At 44.7% G+C, this 17,636-nt stretch overlaps 1 protein-coding gene across 1 annotated transcript; it reads left to right on the forward strand.

Moving 5' to 3' along the window:
• The first annotated feature begins 1,152 nt into the window (after positions 1–1,152).
• On the forward strand, positions 1,153–15,647 carry SLC14A1 (solute carrier family 14 member 1 (Kidd blood group)). Its single transcript, XM_039733316.1, has 9 exons — positions 1,153–1,237; positions 6,433–6,595; positions 7,314–7,503; positions 7,933–8,061; positions 9,138–9,330; positions 10,957–11,104; positions 11,701–11,835; positions 12,775–12,824; positions 13,812–15,647. The coding sequence occupies exons 2-9, from the start codon at positions 6,448–6,450 to the stop codon at positions 13,986–13,988; spliced, it is 1,170 nt and encodes a 389-aa protein (XP_039589250.1). The 5' UTR covers positions 1,153–1,237; positions 6,433–6,447; the 3' UTR covers positions 13,989–15,647.
• The last annotated feature ends 1,989 nt before the right edge of the window (positions 15,648–17,636 follow it).

Consider the following 17,636-nt stretch of genomic DNA (forward strand, 5'->3'; position numbering starts at 1 on the left):
GGATGACAGTGTCTGGCTCACTCACAAGGGCTGCTGCCTATTTGATCAGAGGAGGACTAGCTCTTGCAGCAAGGCTCAGCTGAGAGTTTATATCAGCTGTCCTCCTCTTAGGGGAGAAAAAAATTCAGTTAAAAACATCTCCATCAAAAGAGATGCACCCTGGGAATGAGTGCAGTGAGAATAACATCCCTCCAGCTCATGTGCATGCTGGGGCTGTTTCCACAGGGCTGGGGGAAGCAAAGTCATAAATCTAGATGGGTTCTGGTTCAACGATAAACCATTCTCTCCTGAACCCAGATCAATTTGCAAGGTTGCTTCTCTCAGCCATCACTGTGAAAGAGTCCTAAAGAGAATTCTACTATGGCTTAAATTAGCCCATAAGGTCCCTCAAGTTCACCATCTTCTTCTCTGCCCTTTCTCCTGCATTACTATTCAAGACTTCTCTCTCCAGCCTCTTCTCTGTCATTTGCAGCACTTTCACAGCTTTATGAACCTCTCAAATATGCCACACTTCTGATATTTCAGATTCCTCCAGTGAGATGAGGAGGATAGGTTAAATTTTTTTTTTTCTTAAAAAAAGAAAATAAAGAAAAATACCCCTTGAATTTCTCAAATAATTGATAAAAAGCAATTAAACATTGGAAGGTCACCAGGTCTTCCACTGAATTTCATTAACAAAGCAGTGCTTCTGAAAGCTACCCAGAAAGAGGAAAACATGGTAGGCTGCTGAACATAAAATGCTGTGTTGCACATTCCCAGGTCAGAACTTTGATAGGGAAGGATGCTAAGTTGTATTGCATAAAGAAGATAATGCTGAGGATTAACTTGAGGTCAAGCTCAGGTACACTGAGAGTCCATTTTAAAATTTTCTGTTCTTTTAAGGGGTAGAGAAGAAGATAGGACAAAGTTAAAGGATTTTTTTTTTAAGGAAAAAGTAAAAATAAAATAATTTTTTTAAAAAAGAAAAAAAAAGAAAAAAAAAAAACACCAGGAAAGAGGACATTCGGATAGATTGTTGGCAAGAGACCCAGGACAGAGCAAGAGGAAAGGTGGAGAATTCAAAGGGGAACTTTCTTAACATTCACTTGGAACTCACTAAGTGGGAGGAGAAACAAATCAGTAATATCAGGACAGGAGCCATGCTAGCCTATATAAGCTGGTGGGACATTTTCTTTTTCCCCACTTTCCTTCTGGCCTAACCAGCAAACCTACAGCTACTCCCGAGCTCGTCGGAGAGGTAAGAGCACTCTGTTCTTTCTTTTTAATGCAGCCTGTTACTGACTTACCTGGGTCTTTCCTCTCCCTCAAAACACCTGGCAAACAGCATTTGAGCAGTCCTGCTGAAGGAGAGAAGCTGAGGTTCATGAGGAGTACAAGAATATCAGTTATCAAGAAGCTTCTAGCAGGGTGAGGATTTATCAGTATTGTTTAGCCCAGGTGGCGGAGCCATGGAGGAAATAGAGAAAAGAAATAAATTTTTAAAAGAAACAACCAGAATTCTTTAACATTTCCTTTTACTGCCTTTCCAGTCTGCCAAATGAAAATGCCCAGATAGTAATAATCACTGATGAGATAGTGTCTCTGTATTTTCTCTGTCCCTGAAAGACAGGTCTCTGAACACTGAATTGCATGTGAGCTTAATGAATATTTGAATCTGAGGTGTAAGCTTTCTTTTAAACTAATACTTTGAAAGATATCTCCTATTGGAGAACCTGAACTAGTTTCTTCCAGTGAGGGTCAAGTGCATTATAACCTGTTTCAAGGATTGTGCTTGTGCTTGCGTGTGTTCCCATGCCTAACACAATATTAATCCAGCTTTACTACACCCCTGGTAACATCGCAGGGGCTGTGCTGGAATTAGAGCTGCTGAGAGTCTGGCCCTTTCCTCCTATTGTGCTTGGATGCAGGAATTCCTCTAAAAACAGGCTGCTCACAGAGCTTGGCTGCTGCAGACTTCACAGCAACAATTCAGAGAATGCAAGATACAATGGCTGCGATTGTGTGGTAGCAGGTCCTTGCACAAACAAATACCTCCCCATAAATTAAACCCTCAGAGAAACCTGGATTTTGGCAGGGAGAGAGGAAAATTCCAGAAATAAGAGAATGCACTAGATGGCTTTGCTGCATTTTCACAGGTAAAAGCCCCATGTCCAAGCTTGGAAGCACCCATTACCTGGAGCATTAATCAGCCAAACCAAAAACTCTGCTCCTCTCCCAGCTGCAAGCCCAACGCTGCTCTTAGCATGCACGACACAAAACCAACCTGTGGCCAGGCTTGTCTGTCCCTCAGCAGGTGCATAAAGGAGTGTTTTCAGGGCCAGGTGCTGCAGGAGTGCAGCCCAGCACAGAGCCAGCTCTGGAAGGCATGACTGAGATGCCGTGGGTGACACGGCGTGACAGGCAGTAAGTGTACACAAGTGGAAGGAAAATTGATTTAGGGAGACACGGGGTTGCATAACGTCAGTACTTTGCTACAGGACATTTATTAACTCTGAAAGGATGATTAAAAAAAACACGGTAGATTAACATCTTGGGCCTGTGATGATTTCATCTTCATGAAGGAGAAACACCTATGTTTTCTGCTTTGTTTCATGGGGAGCTCTCACTTCCCATGAAAATGGTTTTCAGTAGTTTCTCTGCACTTACAGCACACTACAAACCACTTGCACTTGCACCACTGAGGTGAAAAGTGCATTCAGATGGCTTTGCCTGGGTTCTGCTGCTGCTCCTGTATCCACCAGTTACACACCAGTACTGGGAGTTTGCTCTGCAGGGCTGGAATACCTCTTGAGAGTTTATGTGAGACAAGGCAGCCTGCTCCAAGCTGTCTGAGAACAGGACTTAGTCTTTAAAAAAAATTTTTTCCCAGATTAATAGAAATCAAGAATTAAAAAATTATTAAAAAATTTCCAAAAAATTACCATACCTACCCCCCTATAGAAGCCAAGCAGTCTGTTCCAGCAGAACAGACTTTTGCAATTATTTCCATTTGCATTATTTCCATTTTCCTTTTGCAATTATTTCCATTTCCTTGCTTTGTGCACTAAGAAAAAACAGCGCTTTCAGTGAAAGCCATGGGTTTGCATAACTTCAGCTGCAGGTCTTCAAAAGACCTGCTGGAGACCAGCACACATGAAATGCCCATCAGAACATGTACACTTCAGTCTGTATTATTATTCAAATCTCACTGGGTTAAAATTCTCTGAGCATATCCACAATTCTGAGATAAGACACCTTTTGCATTCTCTCCTTTCCTAAATACCTGGTATCACCTACTCCCTGAATCAATGTAATGTGTTAACAAATCATTCATCTATGCATATATATGATAGGTACTGCTTTGTAAAATCACTAAAAATGCCTCAAAACGTTTATGCTGGTGCCAGTTGCCAAGTGTTTCACTACCTCTTTAAGCTCTTATTGGACAACTAAGTAGAAGTAGTGCAAGTCCTTCATACTTTGTGTTTCTGAATAGATGGGACAGGCCTCAGGGCTGTGGTGCCAACAAACCCCCTCAGACAGGATGCAGCCCCCACACAGTGCCTGGGGTGGGATTCAGGGAACTCATGAAACCAGTGGGGCTGGATCTGGGTCTCTGCTGTGTCATGAAGACCCCGTCCCAAACCAAAGGTTTTCTTGGCCTACACCCAGTTCCCACCTGGCTGCTGTGCAGGTGAGGAGGCTGTTCAATAATGGTTTAATTCTCCCTCAGCATAAATAATCACAGAATGGTTGGGGTGGGGAGGGGTCTTTAAAGCTCATCCAGCACCACTCACTGCCATGGGCAGGGACACTTTCCACCAGATCAGGGTGCTCCAAGACTTATCCAACCTGGTCTTGAACTTTTCCAGGAATGGTTCAACCACAGTTTCTCTGGGCAGTCTCTGACAGGGCTTCTGATCCTAATATGGAACTATTTCTTCCTAATGTCTAATCTAACCCTGCTCTCTCTCAGTTTGAAGCCACTGTCCCTTGTCCTGCTCTGCTGAAGGGATGAAATTCCTGTGCTCCCTCTAGAGAGACCCATCCCTAGCTCAAACGGGAGTGCCTGAGGGGTTGGAATAGGTGAGCTTTAAAGGCCCCTTCCAGCCCAAAGTATTCTATGATTCTGTGACATAATGAACACGAGCTGAGCAGCCCTGCAGGACAGAGGGTGACCACGGTCACCCCGCAGCCCCTGTGACTCCGAAAGCTCCGGAACACGCTGGGCACTCACTGGGGGTGAAGTTGGAGACAGGTGAGTGCAAGTGACTCACCAGGTCACCTGCTCTGTTTGCCGTGCCAGCTGCAGTGAGCTGGCTCCATTCCTGCCCGTGGAAACGCAGGGCAGAGGAGCACTGCCAGCTCACTCTTGCCTTCATATGGCAAAGCAATACCTCCATTTCTTGGTGAATTCAGGCCCTCAGCCTCATCCATTTTTTGTCCCCACTGTACAAGTGGACTGGACAGTGACTCCAGCACTTCACATGCACATTACATCCCATTCTGCAGGCTTGTGAGTGCAAACAGCTCCTCACTCAGCATGCAGGGGAACACCCAGGGTCTCACAGCATCGCTCTGCACTGCAGCAGCACTTCATTCCACAGGTTAGAAACAGGGAAAGCCCAAGCTGCATAAAGAGGGAGATCCTTTGAAAGGAAAATGTAAATGCACTTTCACCAAATGGAGAGGGTTCATCTTGGCTGGAAATTTTGATTTAATTGAAAGTACATTCTGTTCACTTATTCCAGAATAAAGTATGAAAAAAGTGAAGGTTAATGAATTCATATAATGAGTTATAACAAACCCAAAAAAAGCCTTCCTGTATCAAGACACCATCCCTAGCACCACTCTTTCCTCCTCTTCTTTTCTTCCTTAGCCTTTTTATTCCTATACCTTCATTTATAGGTACCTTCCTTTGCATAAGACATGAAGGTAAGGTCCTTACCTTCATGTCCTATACAAAGCCAAACTCTGTATATACTCTTCTGTATATACTGGTCCTGTAAACAGCCTCTCATATGAAACCTATCCTTTTATTAGCTGAGCTCTTCCAGAAAGCAGAAAAAATGTCCATTTCTTATTTATGCAAATATTTACTGCTTCCTGAAACGTCACCACCAGCCCTCCAGTACCACGAGAATAAGAAAATGGCCAGGATTAACCAGTGCTGCATTAGCCAGGCTTTCCCCTACACAGACTCAGAGCTGCTTAACCACATTGGAGAATGCAATGCCCAGGGGTGAAGCAGCTTAAGTACTCAGCACCTGTGTTTCTGAGCTATGGATTCTGTCCACCTGCTTTTTACAAGGCCTTTAATAAAGCTTTGAGAGAGTCAAGAACTAACACAAGACCTGTGTGTCTGTATCATCCTGTTTAGGCTTTCAGCTCCCAATATAAATTCATTAATTCTTGCACAAGCTGGCACTCACCAGTGAGACCTGAAGCACCACTGGTTCTCTATTCACACAACAACACACTTTGGTGTTTGCTTGGTAATCACCAAGAATTAGTTCAGGAAACAGAGTATGCTCCAGGAGCAGAGATTTTTATTTATTTGATGACTTCATATTCAGAATTGGCTCTTAGACAAACAGTGAATTGGCTGTAGGCACTGATTTTTACTGTTAGGTGTAAGCCTCTGGTCCATGTGCCTGAATAATGTTGTCCAGGCTGTATGAGGTGCCAAAGGTTATCCCAGCAACTCCTTATGCAAAGGGTGTGTGTCCCAAATGGAACCCCATCTCCCAGTCCTGCACCCCAAACACCTTATTTAGGCCTAAACACCTTTGCTGGGCCTATAACAGTCCCCTACATTTTCTAAACTTTTTATATCACCTGGTAAATTTAATAAGTGTATTTTCATTAGCCTTGAGGGTTTCTTACTACAGCTTCCAACATGCAGTCCCCAGTATTGTCTCAGCAAAGAAAGCACCTTAGAAAGACTAAGGCAGAGTGGAAAGCAAGAACTGTGAATTTGGACCTCAAACTCTTGAATCAATGTTGGTTACTTCTAAAGATTGGTCAGCTTAAAGTGCAGCTCAATGAGAAAAAGGAATGTATGAATGCATGTGAGTAATGGAATAAGGCACCATGGACCACCCCAGGTTAAGCCTGTGCTCATGAGAAAGGCTGAACTGATCCCAGCAGGTAATTATGAAACTGAATTTAGGTGCCTGTTATTGATGGATGAATTCAAATTGGAAGTATGGATTAAGCAGCAGAGAAGCTTAATAAATGAGACATATTCTTATAACTGTGTGGAAGTCTGGTAGAACAGGGAATGTGAAGAGGGACACAAAATAATCAGGTGCTCAGAGTAAGGATTTTCCTCTTTCTGGTTCCAAAGTAACATGTGGTGAGCAGTTATGTGGTAAAGAGAATAAACACAGATCAGAAAGAGACAGTATAATTAACTCCCTTTTTTTTCTTTTCCCTTGAATTTTACCAAAGGTTCAGAACATCAGGATGGAAAACTGTGTTGATGTCAAGATAGAAAACAAGGGGGAAAGAATGCCAATGAAGCAGAATCCACTGAGCACAGGTGGGAAGAGTTTCTGCAGAGCTGTGGGTTACCTCACTGGAGACATGAAGGATTTTGGAACCTGGCTGAAAGGTAAACCTACTTCATCATGACTAATGACAGTGGATTCCAAAAAAAAGTACATCAAAGGAGTAATAACTAACTTTTTAGTGATTTGATTCAAGTTAGAGTAGTACAGAAACCACCTCTACCCTGATTTATGTCCATTTTGTAGGGGAAAAAAATCAGCTTTGTGCAGAGATCCACATAGTGCTTAAATCTTGGGGACGTCTGAGATGACATTTACCTCCCAGCATGCCATGTACAAAGTGAATTTAGTCCCACAGAACATAGCCCTGGATGGTTATTCTGTACTCTGCCATTCTTCTTAACACTCCATGTCCTTTCAGCTGAGCAGTTCCTGTCAAGCCTAATGCCACTGTGAAGTTAAATTACACATAGGTAGGTGTGTTTGGTCCCTGTAATAAATCAGCAGTGGGATACACACACAATTTGCCATCTGAGCCACAGACATCATAAATTAGCTGGTTCATATGAATCTGGTCCAGGGTACTTTATAACACAGGGTTCTGGCAACCTCACTGTTCATCTCAGTTTTCCAGCTGTAAGCCTTCACTGTGGACCATAATAAATCCCTGTCAGGTTTTACAGTCCTGTTGATTCATTGCTTCAGTCGTGGTGCCAAGTCCCACTGCCAAAACTTTTCCTGAGTTTCAAAAATACATCCCAAATCAGTACCATCTGCAGACTTTAGGGGGCTTGTTTTATTACTGGATTTGATCTTTTCCAGACAAACCTCTCATGATCCAGCTCCTTGACTGGGTGCTGCGTGGGATATCCCAGGTGATGTTTGTCAACAATCCCCTCAGTGGGCTGGTCATCCTCGCCGGCCTCCTGGTGCAGAACCCGTGGTGGACACTCACAGGATGTGTGGGAACAGTTGTCTCAACTTTAACAGCACTTATTCTGGGTCAGGACAGGTAAGTCCGTCCTTTTACCACTGCAGGTGGCCCCTCCAGTGCTGATTTGTGTGTGTTAGATGTTTGATGTGGATGGGAAGCCTGAACTTAGTGGGAGGTGTCCCTGCCCATGGCATAGGGTTGGAACAAGGTGAAATCTAAGGTTCTTTCCAACCCAACACTTCCATGATTGTGTGATCCTGCCATGACTGAGCATGTATCTGGTCTGGTAGGACCAGAGAGGTCTACCAGCAGCTGCACCTGGTGCAGGGGGACACTGGACAAACCTGCAGAAGGGCTAGGTGCTGACCCAAGTGTGCGAAATCGAATTTCGGTGGACGAGCTCCAGCAGGTCATCCCCAAGCAGAGCCACAGCTGGGGAGGGAGGGCTGATGTGAGCAAAGCATCCTCAGGGGAGAGGATTTCAGGACAGCTCTTCCCTCCACACAGATCAGCCATAGCAGCAGGCCTGTATGGATACAATGGGGTCTTGGTGGGATTGCTGATGGCTGTCTTCTCTGCTGATGGAGACTACAACTGGTGGCTCCTCCTGCCTGTGGCACTGGTGTCCATGACCTGGTAAGACAGATGGCTTCTCTGCTTCTCCTTCCAGCTCCAGAGTCCCCACACCTGGGATTGAGCTACTGCATTTCTAACTAATACATATGTACTGTTAAATCTGCATTGTTATTTACACTTTTAAACTCAGATGTAATCCAGAAACAAATAAAAATACCCACATAATCACAAATAATCCCAGTGGGGAGAACAAAAATCAGTGGCTGATCATGTGTAATTCAATGTTCTGAACGTGAGTCATATTGCTGTGATGCATCAATTCATTTCTGTTTCAAGAGGAACATTATTTTCACTATTTCCTACCATCATCAACCACAAGTGTTTCATCTATTTAAGTCACCATATAAAAATGTCATGAAAATTTACTTCTCCAAGTACAGAAGCTGTTCAGTGGTCCCAAGACATGATGGTTGACACTAATCAAAACAAACAACTAGTAATATTTTACTCGTATATATGACACCATAATCTGCTAGGTATTCGGCCAGCAAAAAATTTTGAAACCTGGTCTTTGACCCCAAAATGTCTAGCTTCAGATTGCTAAAACCACACATGTAATTTGTCTGCCTGAATTTCATGTGGTGTTACAGTCACTTTGATGTCAGCTTTTACTGCTGATGCACAAGCTTGAGCAAGGGCACCCAGCCACATTCACAGTTCACAGTTCACTCAGACCCAGCATGGGTATCAGAGTCTCAGTCCACCTCAGGTACTAAAAAAAAAAGATAAACACTGAAACTGGGCTGGGGAATAACTCCATTAAAGCACTGGGTCCTGTCTCCTTCACGTTTACCAAATTCACCATACATACTAACATAACATGACAGAAATATGTACATTGATAATTGCCTTTGGAGAGGTAAAAAATTTATGGAGTGACCCTTTCTGTCTCCAATTTGATCAGAAAGACTGAGGAAATTGAACAGATAGAAGCAGGAGAAAGGGTTTTTTGTTTGTTTTGTTGGTTTTTTTGTTTGTTTTAAATAGACCAAATTTTCTACATTTGGGTTATGGTTGGATATGGTTCTGGTGTGATTTTTGCCCATCTGACAAGCTTAATTTTGTGCTTCTTTCAGCCCGATTTTCACCAGTGCTTTAAGTGCAGTTTTCTCTAAGTGGGACCTGCCTGTTCTCACCTTGCCTTTCAACTTGGCCTTGACTCTCTACCTGGCTGCTTCAGGGCCACACAACCTCTTCTTCCCTACGACTGTCATTCGTCCTGCAACGGCAACACCAAACATCTCCTGGGCAGATGCTGAAATCACAATGGTAGGATGCCTTAAGGGTGACAGTCCCCTTAATTTACAGTTAAAAACACTACAAAAATGTATTATCTGCCTTTATCTGCCTATGGATTGGGTTGGATGGGACCAGAAACGACCATCCAGTGCCATCTCCTGCCATGGGCAGGGACACCTTCCACTGTCCCAGGCTGCTCCAAGCCCCATCCAACATGGCCTTGGGCACTGCCAGGGATCCAGGGGCAGCCACAGCTGCTCTGGGCACCCTGGGCCAGGGCCTGCCCACCCTCCCAGCCACCAATTCCTGCCCAACATCCCAAAATGTGTGCCTGCCCTGTGGCAGTGCAGCCATGGCCTGTGTGCTGTCCCTGCAGGCCTTGTCCCCAGTCCCTGGGCAGCTCTCCTGGAGCCCCTGCAGGCCCTGGCAGGGGCTCTCAGGTGTCCCTGCAGCCTTCTCTTGTGCAGGGGAGCAGCCCCAGCTGTGCCAGGCTGGCTCCAGAGCAGAGGGGCTCCAGCCCTGGCAGCATCTCCGTGCCTCCTCTGCACTGGCTCAAATGGGTCCACATCCTTTGTTACTGCATCATGGCCTGGCAGTACAAAATTTAATTTATAAGAGAACTATTATCCAGAATATAAGGGTTTACTCTAGGAATGTACATTCTGATAGCTTGAAAAGAACGAAGAGAATCTTTTCATGTGCAGTTGGATCCAAGGGTATAGATTATAATCTTCAAATACTCTCTTGAATCTAATTACCCATTTCTATTTCTATGTATATAGTGATCATCTTCCCATAGCTAAGGTTGTGCTGAGAATTCTAGGTAACTCACAGGGAAATTTTAATTTTTCAGATACAAGCTGTTTATAAAATTACATCTTTCTGATTAGACATGAGCAAGCAGATATTACTGTGTTAGAAAGGTTAAAAACTTGGGCGCAGGTACCCCTTCACATATTTTTAATTTATATTCAAGTGGGACCTTTCCAAAGGAACATTTTATTCTCCTGGATTATACCATAAACAATACAGATACCAGAGTAACTTTTTCTCCTAAGGCTCAGCTGACTATTTTAAGGGGTTCCCAGGGAGTGATTAAGAAAAGGAAGTTAATTGGCACTAAACAGAAACCCACAAGTGACATTTCTCAAAGAACACTTACCGTGGCACATAGTTTTATGGGACTGTATATAAAAAGTACCTCAAAACAATCTCTAAGCTGTGACCAAGCTGGGCTCTGTCCCACCAGCCCAGCAACTCTTGCTCATATTTCTAGTGGATCCCAACCATCCCCTAAGTTCACTCTCTATGGATATGCAGAAATGGTCCAGCCAGCAGCACATGCAAGAGGATGATTAAACCCTTTCACAAAATCTTTACCTTTGATCTCTAGAGCAAAAACCTGGCAGAGGAGCTCAGGGCTAGGGAACAAGCCATGACTCATTTTCATGGAAGGGGAAACCCTGTGGAAATGCCCTGCTGTCATCTCCTGAGACCTGTCCAAATGTTGCACTTAAAAAGAAAGACTGCATCCAACAAATGCCAAACGTGAGCCTGGCCAAGAAAAATAGGTTTAAAAACAAACAAACTGGAAAAAAAAAAAAAGGTTACAAAGCTGATAACAAATTGTCTTGTTTGGTTTGTTAATTTCTACAGCTCCTGCAATCCATCCCAGTTGGCGTGGGCCAGGTTTATGGCTGTGACAATCCCTGGACTGGGGGAATTTTCCTGATTGGTTTATTTATCTCCTCTCCACTCATTTGTGTCCACACAGTGATCGGCTCAGCAGTGGGGATGCTGGCAGGTAATGGTTTGGCTTGTGCCACAGATTTATATAAAAGCATGGAGAGTAAAACAGGAACTACAATAAGTGGAGCAATTAAAGCCACAAATATTTCTCCCAATGGAGAACAACTGATTGGAAACAAAATATGCTCAAACTTCTGTTTTAAGGATTCTTTTGATTCACTTCCCCATTTTCTTACCTTGTTTTTTGAAGGTGGAAACCTTCAGAAGAAGAAAGTGCCTGTTGAGCTGAGATTAATTTTTACCACAAAATACTTAATTTCTGGGTGTATCCTGGTGGGTTTAGGGGCAGATCAATGAAAGTCATAGCCATCAGCCTGAACATGCAGGCCTCAGGGGTTCATTTAAGGTTCACATGTAGGCTCATTCACTCGTGTGTGTTCTGCTGCAATCAAATCAGCCAAGTCAGCTCAGCAGCAACAGGAAAATTCTGCCACGATTCCCTTAGACCCCTAGACCCTAGCAACATGACTACAAACAGCCCCATGTACAAATGCTGGCTAGAACCTTTGAAAATCTGGATTCGTGCCACTTCTCCAGCTCTTTCATCTCTTTGGCCAAGAAATGACACATTTCCCTGACTTTATTTTCCAGGGCTGAGCTTGGCAGCGCCATTTGACCAAATCTACTCGGGGCTGTGGGGCTACAACAGCTCCCTGTCCTGCGCTGCCATCGGGGGCATGTTCCTGGCTCTCACCTGGCAGACACACCTCCTGGCCATGGCCTGCGGTAGGTACCTGGCAGGTTTCCACCTCCCCTTGAGGTGAGACAGGATGCCTTTGCAGCAGAGGTGGGCTGCAGCCAGATGGGCACTCCAGGCGGGAAGGCAGATGGATTTAGGTGAGGCTGACGAGTGGTGGGGCTGGGTGCTGGAGCCACGGCTTTAACACACTCTGTGCTTTCATTTTTGGCCAAGGGTTGTGTTTGAAGAAAGAGCTGTGATCAGTGGACACGTGTTAACTGAGGTCTTTGAAATCAGATGCTTTGTTTTTTGAGTCATTCGCTGTGTTTGTTCGCTCATTGCTGGATGAATCATGAGGGTTTTTTTCCAGCCACGGATACCAGCTCAAATTCCTTCTTTGAAGAAGGACATGCCTAATCTTTGAGAAGAGTGAAGCTCTGCTCTAGTTAGACAGCACACACTCCCCATTCTCTTGAAATGGATCAAAGGCATGAGCTAGGCAACGCAGCAGGATTGAAGAATTATTTATAAGGCAATTCCATATGAAATTTCAATATCAGAGTGAGCTGGGAGTGAAACTATTGCTCATTCAGTGCTCATATAAGAGAGATTTAGCTCTGTATGTCATTGACCCACCTTCAAGCCCTGGAGGCAGGACAGATGAGAGTAGAAGGGTTATTTTCCTATTTAACCCCATCCATCAAGCTACATACTTTCCGTGTCAGTGCATTTTTCAAAAGCCCATGATACCATTGCACATTTTTCATCACTCCAGTTTTGTTTGTTGGTCTGTTTTTGTTTGTTTGTTTTGCCCCTCCCATAAGCTCCAGGCTGGAGGGGACACAGGACGGGGTTTAGCAGGGTACTGCCCAGACAGGGTGATAATCATTGGCTGAGCTACCCAAGGCAGAAGGAGAGATGTTTGTCATCGCTGTTCTACTCCATGAGAAACTGAACTCACCAGGAACTGCCTTTCTTTTCCACAGCTCTCTTCAGTGCCTACCTGGGAGCAGCAGTGACCCACATGTTGTCTGTGGTAAGTAGTGTATCAGCTAAGGGCTGATTTCCCTGGCTTGTCAGAAAAAAACACCAAGATGTGGAGGAAAAATTCAGCCAAAGGCAGAAACAGTCTGGAAGAGGGGTTACTATCTGCCCAGGTGGTTGGTGTGATTCCCACTGGAAGTAGTGACTTGGAATTATCACTTGCCACTTTCCATCCTCAGAGTTCACATAAACTTCCACAGCTCAGCTCTAGGAACTTATGAGATCACAGAATCATGGAATGGTTTGGGTTGGAAGGTACCTTAAAACTCATCAAATTCCACCCCCTGCCATGTTCAGGGACACCTTCCATTATCCCAGGCTGCTCCAAGCCTCATCTATCCTTGGACACTTCCAGGAATGAGGCAGCCACAGCTTCTCTGGGCACCCTGTGCCAGGCCCTCACCACCATCACAGGGAAGAATTCCTTCTCCATATCCCATCTAACCCTGCCCTCTGTCAGAGGAAAGCCATTCCCCCTTATTCTGTCTAGGCCCCTCTCCAGCTCTCCTGGACCTGCTTTAGACACAGGCTGCTTGAATATCTCCCCTCTTTCAGATATTTACTTCATGCCTGAAGCAATTGGAAAAAGTACCCTACACATGTTAAATTAACATTGAATTTGGGTTAACTTCTTTTCTCAGTTGCCAAAAGTCAGTCAGTACCACAGCCCAGGGAAAAGCTGAATGTTTCTGGTATCTGCTCTCCTGTCTCATTGTCACCCTCTCCTACCTCATGCCCACCCAAGAAACCTTCCCCACAGCAGATGAGGCAGCCCTCTCACCAGAGCTGGCAGATGTTTCAGGCTGATCCACAATGTCAAGACATCATAAAGAAACCCAGCCTCCCTAAGGAAAAGCTCCATGCAAAACCGAGTCCAGACTTCCTGCAGAAGCCTTGTTCCAAAGTGTGTGGCTCTGGGTCTTACTCTAATAAAAGAAAGACACGTAGTAAATGGGTGGTTTGTTATTTTTCTTTGCAGTTTGGGGTGCCACCTGGAACCTGGCCTTTTTGCCTGTCGGCGCTGACCTTCCTGCTGATGACCACAAACCACTCTGCGATCTGCAGGCTGCCACTCTCCAAAGTCACCTACCCAGAAGCCAACAGAGCTTATTATCTGATGGTGAAGAAACACGAGACGTCCTGCTGTGAGGCATAGAGACCCAACAAGAGAGAAACTCAGCTCATTTTAAGGCAGGGGCACGAGGTTTTTGCCCGACAGACTGTGATTTGTGTGCTACAATGTCCAACGCCACCCTCTGTGTGGAGAGACTTTTCCCACCACATCTGTTTGTTCTATTAAGAAGATTTCTATTAGGTAGGACTGGGCTGTGCTGGAAGGACCATTCCCCAATATCAACCTGTTATGATTTTAAAGCACACAGGTCTGAAAAGACACTTGAATTATAAGTAATGGGAAAATTACTTATAAGCTGAAAAGAAAAATCTCTCTCTGAAATTGAAGACATCAAAATCAGAGGTAAAGAAATAAAGAGCATCTTTCAGCATATGTGGGGACTTCAAACTAATGGCTAAACATCTTATGACAGCAACAGGAGGCATCTTAGAGAGTTCCACTGTAGCAGAGAAATTGAATAAACAGCACTCCTTGCCAAGTAGAAAATAGGTTGTGAAGAATTCTACCTGGAAGACCTTTCAAACACCATGGAGAGAGATGTTCGTTAGCAATCAACAAATATAAGATAGACATGATTTTTGTGATTTTTGTGTTTGTCTCATGATTTCTTTTAGTATTTGAATTTGGTGATGGGTTAGCAAAGGAGGGGACAGCAAGAAAGTCATTGCTGTCCCTTTCCTATGCAATAAAAGGGCTCTGTTCAGTCAGTGCACAAAAAGAACTAATTTGAGCTGATCTTCTGAACTCCTCTCCTTACACTGTCCCACTCAGACCAGGAATATCAAACAGCAAAATGCTGCAATGTCCCAGCCTGCTGCTGAAGCTCAGGAGGCTCAGGGGGCACTTGTGGCTCTGCACAGCTCCTGACAGGAGGGGACAGCCGGGGGACAGCTCCAAGGGAACAGGGACAGGAGGAGAGGAAATGGCCTCAAATTGTGCCAGGGGAGGTTTAAATTGGATTGGATTATTTGGGATAATATCTTTGTAGAAATGGTTATCAAGCCTAGGAAGAGGCTGTTTGGGGCAGCGGTGGCATCCCCATCCCTGGAGGGTTTTAAAGGCCTGGTGGCACATGGGGACATGGGTCAGTGGTGGCCTTGGCAATAACTCTGTGATTGTGTGATTCTGTGGAGCTGCTGCTCTGCCATCCCTCTCTGCCCCACAGTGGGAAGGGGACATTTGGGGTCAGCCCAGCAGAGCTCTGCAGGACACCAGCCGTGAGCCTCCTCTGCCCAGGCTCCCAGGGTGTGCAGGTAGGGAAGAGGGAAGCTGTCCTTGCACCCAGCAGTGGGGATCACCTCGACAGGCGTTAACTCAGCCACCCTTCTGCCTGGCTCACTGACATACTCTGTCTGATGCTGAAGCTCATATCTTCACCAAAAATATTCCATGTGCTCGGGTCCTTCAGCTGACAGGAGCATACGTGCATTGATGTCACACCAGGAAAAGCAAACCAAAACCTGTTCTCCTTGTAGCAGATGAAATAAAATCTAGCATGATTTTTGAGTTTGGGAAGTGGGGAAAAAAAAGACCCCAAACCATGTATTTTTGCAAACATCATAAAGACCTGAGTGTAAAATATTTGTGATGAACTGTTGGCAGTATCTTCTGGTGAAGTTTTAGGTTTTCAGATGTTCAACAGTATTCCTGTATGACTGACTCCCACTTGTAAAATGTAGCATTTCCATGATTTGCTTAATAAATAACTACATAACGTTCTGTGGAGTTAATTTCTAAAACAAACATTCATACTTTCTTGAGTTTGGTATAAGTTTCTCTCTTTTTATTATCATTAAGTTCTTCCAAAGATAGGTTACCTCTTAAACAACTAGTGTAGAAGACACTGGAAAATAAAATTTTTTAATGAGTGTGTGGGGGATGCATAGGAAACTTTTGAATTCTGCTCTTTGTGCTTATCACAGAATCATGGAATCACAAAATTGTTTGGGTTAAAGGGTCCTTGTTCTATCCCTCCTGCCATGGGCAGGGACACCTTCCACTATCCCAGGTTGCTCAGGCCCCATCCAGCCTGGCCTTGGACACTTCTAGGGATCCAGGGGCAGCCACAGCTACTCTGGGAAATTGGTGCCAGGGCCTGCCCACCCTCATAGCCAGGAATTCCTTCCCAATATCCCTTCTGTCCCTGTCCTCTGGCAGTGTAAGCCCCTGTCATTCCCCCTGTCCTGCCACCCAAGACTTAGCCAAAACCCTCCTCCAGCTCTCCTGAAGTCATTTTAGGCACTCAAAGGGGCTCAAAGTCCTCCTCAGAGCCTTCTCCAGGATGAACAGCCCCAGCTCTCTCTGTCCTTTGGGATTTGCAGCATCAAACCCCCTTAAACCTGCAAGTGCAAAGCCTGGCTCCATACAGGAGGCACAAACAGCCCAAGGCACAGCACTGGGTCAACACAGCTACAGAAACCTCCTCAAAACCAGGAGTGGTTCATTCCTAGGGAAGATGCTGGACAGGCCCCCAGCCTGGGGCTAGATGAGGTCATGTTCGTCTAGAATATTCCTGGAGCAGTCTAGAATATTCCTTGAGCAGGCACAGAGGGCCATGAAAATGCCCTGGGGTTTGGAGCTCCTCTGCTTTGGAGCCAGGCTGGGAGAGCTGGAAGTGTTCACCTGGAGAAGACAAGGCTCTGGGGAGATCTTTTTCGTGGCCTCTCAGTACTTAAAGGTCTCTTTAAGAAAAATGTGGACAAACTTTTTATCAGGGCCCATTGAGATGGGAAAAGGGTTGATGGCTTTAAACTAAAAAAGGATCTATTCTGACCAGATGAAAAGAAGAAATTTTTCATGGGTAGGGTGGTGAGGCACTGGATCACTGCCCAGAGATATGGAAAAATCAAGATCCAGCTGGGCAGGTCTCTGAGCCACTTGGTGCAGTGCAAGATGTCCCTGCCCATTGCAGGGGGTTGGACTGATGACATTCAGGTGTCCAACACAACCCAAAGCATTCCCTGGTTCTGTGATTTATCAAACTGTACTGTAAAAGGGTATTTTAATGTCTGAACTGAGATCTCCCCACCCAGGACCTCGAGTGCCCCAGAGAGGCAAACCAAGAGGCTGCTTTCACCCTTGTGCCAAAATATGCACACGAGCAAGAGAACACAATTTATGTCCAGTGCAAATCAGCAGATTTCCTCTGACTGGTGCTATTCAGCCTGCTGTTGCTGAGCAACAGGGACATTTTGGCAGTACCATAAAGAAATCATACACACAGAACCAAAAAACAACAAAAGATGAAGGCTATGTCCCAGCCATTTAGAAAGATTTTGCACATCATTCAGAATTAATTCTACATTTCACACTATCCAGTGAATTTATTCTTCCCATCACCTCTCAGGAAATAACAGCTATTTGGAAATTTGACATGTAAGTCAGTCAGAACATGCATATTATGTTTTTTCCCATTATCGTTCAAAACGCTGTCTTTGCTAACAGAACTAATTTATCTTATTACTGAAACTGGGGGTTTTTTGGTGTTTTGGGTGGTTTTTTGTTTGGTTGGTGGTTTTTTTTTTGTTTTTTTGGTTTTTGGGGGGGTGGGTTTTTTGGGAGGTTTTTGGTGGTTTTTTTTTGGTCTTGACATCAGGTAAATACTATTCAGATCTTCCTTCTTCTTCAAGTATTCTTTTTTTGGTGTTGTTTCTGCTACACAGGTGATAC

Source organism: Passer montanus, unplaced genomic scaffold, assembly GCF_014805655.1.
Source record: "Passer montanus isolate IOZ18808 unplaced genomic scaffold, ASM1480565v1 scaffold86, whole genome shotgun sequence".
Classification (NCBI taxonomy): domain Eukaryota; kingdom Metazoa; phylum Chordata; class Aves; order Passeriformes; family Passeridae; genus Passer; species Passer montanus.

Coding starts and splice junctions, on each gene's coding strand:
- SLC14A1 (XM_039733316.1), top strand. CDS start 6,448: ATGGAAAACTGTGTTGATGTCAAGATAGAAAACAAGGGGGAAAGAATG. Junction 6,596..7,313: donor TTTTGGAACCTGGCTGAAAG/GTAAACCTACTT, acceptor GATCTTTTCCAG/ACAAACCTCTCATGATCCAG. Junction 9,331..10,956: donor CAGATGCTGAAATCACAATG/GTAGGATGCCTT, acceptor TAATTTCTACAG/CTCCTGCAATCCATCCCAGT.